At 43.7% G+C, this 6,290-nt stretch overlaps 1 protein-coding gene across 1 annotated transcript in view; it reads right to left on the bottom strand.

The window, feature by feature from the left end:
• WDR7 (WD repeat domain 7) overlaps nt 1-6,290 on the bottom strand; it is a 348,971-nt gene that overhangs the window by 300,772 nt on the left and 41,909 nt on the right. Inside the window, exon 13 of the mRNA XM_018576230.1 lies at nt 5,414-5,609. Coding sequence (XP_018431732.1) covers nt 5,414-5,609 — 196 coding nt within the window. The remainder of the gene's footprint in view (nt 1-5,413; nt 5,610-6,290) is intronic.

Raw genomic sequence — 6,290 nt, forward strand, 5'->3', positions numbered from 1 at the left:
CACTGCCCCCAACCACCCCCGTGCCTCCCCTTCCCCCACACTGAGCCACTATTACCTGGCTTCTCCCCACTTTTTCTATGTCCTGCAGCCTGCACAGTCCGGGTACTGACGAGATGCCCCGCCCACTGCAGAGCCCACACTGTAGCGAGAGCCACACATTCCTTGTGACAGCCGCTGCTCGAGTCAGTGAGAGGCAATCCCAAAACCTCAGTGCTGCTTCAATGATGGCCCAGCCTGCACGGCATCAGAGGGGCCTGGGGACCACCAAAATTTTCTCACGGACCACTGGTTGGCAACCGCTGTTCTAAAGCCTTGGTTCTCGACTGGTGGGTCGTGACCCAAAAGTGGGTTGCGACTCCATGTTCAGTGGGTCACAGCACGCCTTCCACTTTTCCAGGTGAAAGGCTCCTCAGCCACCACCTTTCACACCACCGTCAGTTCTCACACCAAAATATGCTGCTCGGCACCAAGTGCAAGCTTGAGGCGGAGTGGGCTGCGGCTATGGCTGCGAGGGTGCACCATCCATACGTACAGCTCCCTCGTATCTCCTGTAGTGGTGCCTGGACTGACGTCACATTCTGGCTCCAGGCACTGCTACTGGGCACACAAGCAATGCACATATGGATGGAGCTCCGTCACAGCACAGCAGCCCACACTGGACCCAGGCTAAGCATCCACTCCAGTTCTAGTAAACTAGGAAGACTGGGTAGATCTTAAAAAATAAATAAAAATTTGGGGAGTGTGTGTGTTTGAGAATGTCTGTGAATGTGCGAGATTGTCTCAGTGGTTGTGCGAGTCTGTCAGTGTTTTTGAGGGCCCGTTCACACTTGTACAGTACAATAATCGCACAGTCCCATGCCATTAAAGCACTGTATCATGCAATCGCACCTACCATGCGTTCTGCTGTGGGAGGTGTGTTACGTTGCCATTCATTTGAATGGCATCCAAAACACAGCTCCCACCCAAAGTCCAATCGCGGTGCGACTTGGGTCTTAGTGACTAAGGACAAATGTGGGTCCTGAGGTTACACAGGTTGAGAACCACTGTTCTAAAGTAATCTGAACAGAACACACGGGGGGCAACTCTTTTCTAGAACTCATTTGAATGTGTGTACATTTGAGCTTCACCTATTGAGTTATATAATCAGCAGCCAGTATTAGACAGGCAATCAGGAGAAAAGGAGCCTAGTGCTTCAACTGCTGGTTGGTAAAGTAAAATTAAATAAATCAGAAGCACTATGCCCATGTAGTAATAGACTGCCCTCTCTTTCTGAAAACGCTACCTGCTTGACTTTCGTGTTGAATCATTTCAACTTAGTTACTGACTTCACTAGATACAATTAGTTACCGACACAGAACAAACGTACATATCAGAAATTTTTACTTCACGGTCTTTCCCGATCTGCATGTTTGTTTCAGGTAGGTGACAAAGTATTGAAGCCACTTGATCAGCATGATGTGTTAGCTATGGAAAGCACTACAGAATCTCAACCACATATTCATAAATAAAACCACAACATCAAAAATATAAGGTCATATCAAATCTTATAGCGCCACATAGTCCGCAGTCATAGTTGAAGCCTCTATATTGTGCAGCAGCAAAATAATAAGAATGTAAACATTTCACTTATAACCGCTGTTTGAACTTTGCCCATTTCCCAGTGGCTCTACCTTCCCTTTTTGTCAATTAGGTCTTAAATGTCATTGGCTTGAGGCATTAACTAGAAAAACTGCCTTAGGCCAGTTAAGTCTTGGGTAATATCTTGAGAGTTAGTAGTATAGAGAGGATTGAATATATCCTATATCAAATCATAGCTTTTCTTCCCCTGAAATTGATCCATGACTAGGGCCATCCAAATAAGACCTAAGCATCACTGTTCAATAAAAGATATTGGAGAAGATAGGCTTAGTACAGTATAAACCAGCCATCTGCAATAGATCAGAAACACTGCGTGGACAAGACAAGGCAAGACAGCTTCACAGACTTCTAAAGCCTTGCTGTTCTGTGTGCATGAAAGAAAAAGACCAACAGTGTGTGTGTGTATATATAGATATAGATCTATATATTATTAATTAGGGATGCACCGATATATCCGCCGCCGAAACGTATCGGCCGAAAATGGCAAAAGTGCAATTTTCCTGCCGATACATCGGCGCATCCCTGCTTTATTTCCTCCCCGCTGGGTGCTGCTCTGTGTCCCAGCGGGGAGGAGAGAAACTGTGACAGGCAGCCGAGCGCTGCAGGAGGAGAGCGTTGCGAGCGGCCGACGTCTCTCCCCGGCACCGCTCAGCCTCCTATCACAGTCCGGCAGAGCGGTGTATGGGCGGAGACAGGCCATGCTGTCACAGGAGACCGAGTTCTCCTTCCTACACCGCTCGATCAGCCTGTGACAGCATGTCAGAGAGGAGAGCGACAGCAAACACTCAGTGATCAGTGATCGCTGACTGTTTGTAGATAATTGAGGAAATGGTATGGTTACTATATCCTCAATTACGAATGAATGGGAGAGATCCACATCATCTCCTGTTCATTCATAGTTGTAGTTATAGTAAACATAACATGTCCTCATGTTATCAATGAACAGAACCACTCATAGAGGTTTCCTGTTCATTGATAACAGGGGACACAGAAAAAGAGATAGAGGACTTTGTTTCATACATCTTTTTCCATTTTAAAAGGGAAATATCAGGGATCTCTTTAGACCCCCAATATTTCCCTGAAGCCCCTAAAAGTAATGTAAAACATAGAAATTTAATAAAAAAATTAAAAGTTTGTAAAAAATAAAAAATTTGAAAAATTTGAAAAAATTAAAATAAAAAACAATTTCGGTATCTGTTTGAAATTTTTTATTTTCGGTGCGCCTCTAATTATACATACATACATACATACACACACACGGATATGTTTCTTTAAAGCTGAACTAGATTTATTTTTTAAATACAAATACTCTAAAACTGCAAGTAAAATTGTACATACCTGCATACTATGCTCATCTGTTTTACCCTTGTAATATCTACTGTACATTTCATAATATTCATATGTCATCTTGCTACTCTCTTCCTTAGCATTAAAGGGAAAGGATGATTGTGGGGCTATAATCTGAGTGAACCAATTTTATTATTTGCCAAGAACCAGACAGACATTCAATAGAGCAGTTCTATTCCCACCCCAATGCTCCATCCCTGCTGCCCTTTTATCAGCCACCTAATACTTGATTTAATAAATGCTGCTGCTATAAAATAAGAAGGGAAAACACAGGACAAGACAGGGAGAAGCCACGTTATTCTGTATGGCGACAGTCTCTGCCCATTATGCAAATATAGAAGAATATTGACTGGGCAGTTGCACCAGAAGAGTTGAAACCAGGAGGTCTCAGATCCTGAGGATATGCCTACACAGCAGCTACTTCTACAAATGTTGTTTGTCTGGTCCAGACTATACTGCGCTGGTGTGAACAGAGCCCAGAAATACCATAGGGATACATTGAGATGCTTTTTTGGTTTGGGAACAAACTATTCTGATCTGGACATAATCCGGACATGGTGTGAACAAGCCCTTAACCCTTTCGCTGCCAAGGACGTATGGCATACGGACCTACAAAAGTGCTTCCAGCTGGCCAGGTCAGTATGCCATACGGACCTGGCATTTACAGTTCTACTATAAGCTGATGGTCGCTTTAGCGACCATCAGCTTATAGTATAACTGTTCAGCAGACTGTCCCCTTTAAATTAATAGCTGTCATCAGCGGCTCACAAGCCGCTGATGACTGCTATTATCAAACTGTCCTTCCTTCTGGAGGGGGGCTACTTTGTTCTCCATGGTCCCTGTGTGTGTTGTAAAGTAGTCATCGCTCCAAGCTCACTGCCGGGATGGACTACAATCTCATGTTTAGTTTACTAATTTGTATTGAGATTGTAGTCCATCACTGGTTAAAAAAAATTAGGATTCTGTCTGCTCCAGTTTTTATAAATTACCCTCTATGTGTCCCAAAAAAATGGTATAAAATTAATTTTAGTACAGCGTTGCATGACGGAATAAAGGTCAGTCAAAGTACCTCAACGAACTGGCCTGGCCCACTCTTCAAGTAGTTAACGAAAGCACCCAAACTAGATTTTGAAAGCAATCTTCGGGGCAGCACAGTGGTGTAGTGGTTAGCGCTTCTGCCTTGCAGCACTGGGGGGGGTCCTTGGTTCAAATCCTGGCCAGGTCACTATCTTCCTGTGCTTGCGTGGGTTACTCTGGTTTCCTCCCACACTCCAAAGACATGCTGGAAGGTTAATTGGTTTCTCTCTAAATCGTCCCTGTATGTATGCATGTGTGATAGGGACCTTAGATTGTAAGCTCCTTGAGGGTAGGGACTCATGTGAATGTGCAACTATGTAAAGTGCTGCGTAAATTGTCGGTGCTGGACCCAATTTTTGTGGAAGCTTCTTCCGCATTTTAACAACGCTTACAGTCCAGAATGCTTTTAGCAGTTTAAATCTAAACTCCAAATACACAAACTAATCCAGTCATGTACGGATTAGAAAAGCATTTTTAAACATGACTAGTTTAATTACATGGTTTTAATTTGGCATCCCCTGTACAGCCGCACTCAGACAACAAGGGGGAAGAGGGGCAGAACTAGGAGCCAATCAGCTGTACTGCAGTGCACACAGGCTGGCTAGGACAGCAGAGAAGACTGTTGCCGCTGCTACTCCTTTACAGTCCAAATTATAGGCTAGGGTTGAGAAGGTGACCAGGCTGTATTGGTAAAGTGCAGTATAGAAAAGACAGGTACCGACCTGGCTCCTCTGCTAATAGGGCTGTCTCTATATCAGGGCTGCGTTGAAAAAAATGTAGAATATTTTGCAGAGAACACAGCTGCCATTTAAGAACATATTTTATTGGTATTTAACAATGCTTTGATGCTGTGTATAAGGATTTGTCACAAGTTCATCTTTAAGCCTAAAACCTTTTTCTTTCAATTGCAAGGGATGTCATGGGTCTGTTCAGGTGGTCTCAAAGTGAATAGTACTTAAAGCACATGTATATCTTTATTTGAATGCAATGTATGGCGGTTTTGCAAATATTTTATTAATTTTCACAAGCTGCATTTTGAATGCAGGTTCCCTCTGACTTTGTGCAAAAGTCAGAAAAAAAAGAAAGTCTTCTTTCCCAATGTGATTCAGCAGAAACCACAGTGGATCAAGAGACGCCACAGGGAACTGAAAAGCTTGTGAAGATTCTCCATGCAACTACTATAAAACACCTGCATTACACTGCGGACAAACACACGCCTGAGGCGGGCCCCTAGGTCATTAGTTATAGGTGGGGTTATTGTTTTCCAGTGCAGTCAGTTGGGCTCAGGAGCCCTTTCTGTTACAGTAAGCCTTATAAGCAGAACAGGTATTCTTAGTGGAAGAGATCTTACCGGTATCCATCTGCCAGACGTAGACAGAGCCATCCGAACAGCCAACCACCAGATAATCGTCCGATGGTCTCCACTTGATGACTTGGATGGGAAACAGATGGCGGGAAGCCAGCATGATGCACTTTCTTTCTCGGAGGCTTAAGAGGCCGACAGAGTGATCACTGGCAACCGAGCAGATGCAGTGCTGGACCCGCGTCTGAAGAACAAAGAACACAGCAAAAGGTTTTAAAAAATAAAAAACACAAAACACTTTAAGATTGTATTACAGGAAGAGAAACAAGATCTGGATTTACAAGGATACCTGTTATGAGAAATAACATTGAGGCCGTCATTGCTGACCTCTTACTGATAATGCAAGTCACCTGGCTGCCATGCTGATCCTGTGCCTTCAATACTTCAATACACTTCCCTCTGACTTTCCTGACCTGCATATGCATACCAGTTTAGCGATTCAGAAAAAAAAAGTGTTGTATCCGGAGACAGGCAAGCAACTAGAAATTTCACATAGGAGCTCAACATTGGCTGCCCCAATGGCAGGTTCACATAAAAATGGCTGTACAGCACTTTTTCCAAAAATGTCCTCTGCTTGTGGTCCCTGTGAACTCTGTTCTTCCTTAACAGAAGCCACTATTTCACCGAAGGACTTAAGAGAAGTTTGTGTGTCTTCTCAGTTTACGTAAAGCAAAACAAACGACAAACGCACTCAACAATTTGTTACCAGTTGTACAGTAAGGTGCACACGAAATGGGCTTTGAACAGTGGTACAGTAGAAAGGCATCATGGCACACTCACAAACTAGCATGTAAAACAACTTGTCTCACCACTAAGGACAATGACAGAGGTTTGGATACACGTCTTCTGCAAAGGATGTGTAAGC

Source organism: Nanorana parkeri, unplaced genomic scaffold (genome assembly GCF_000935625.1).
Source record: "Nanorana parkeri isolate BGI_ZX_2015 unplaced genomic scaffold, ASM93562v1 scaffold61, whole genome shotgun sequence".
Lineage (NCBI taxonomy): Eukaryota > Metazoa > Chordata > Amphibia > Anura > Dicroglossidae > Nanorana > Nanorana parkeri.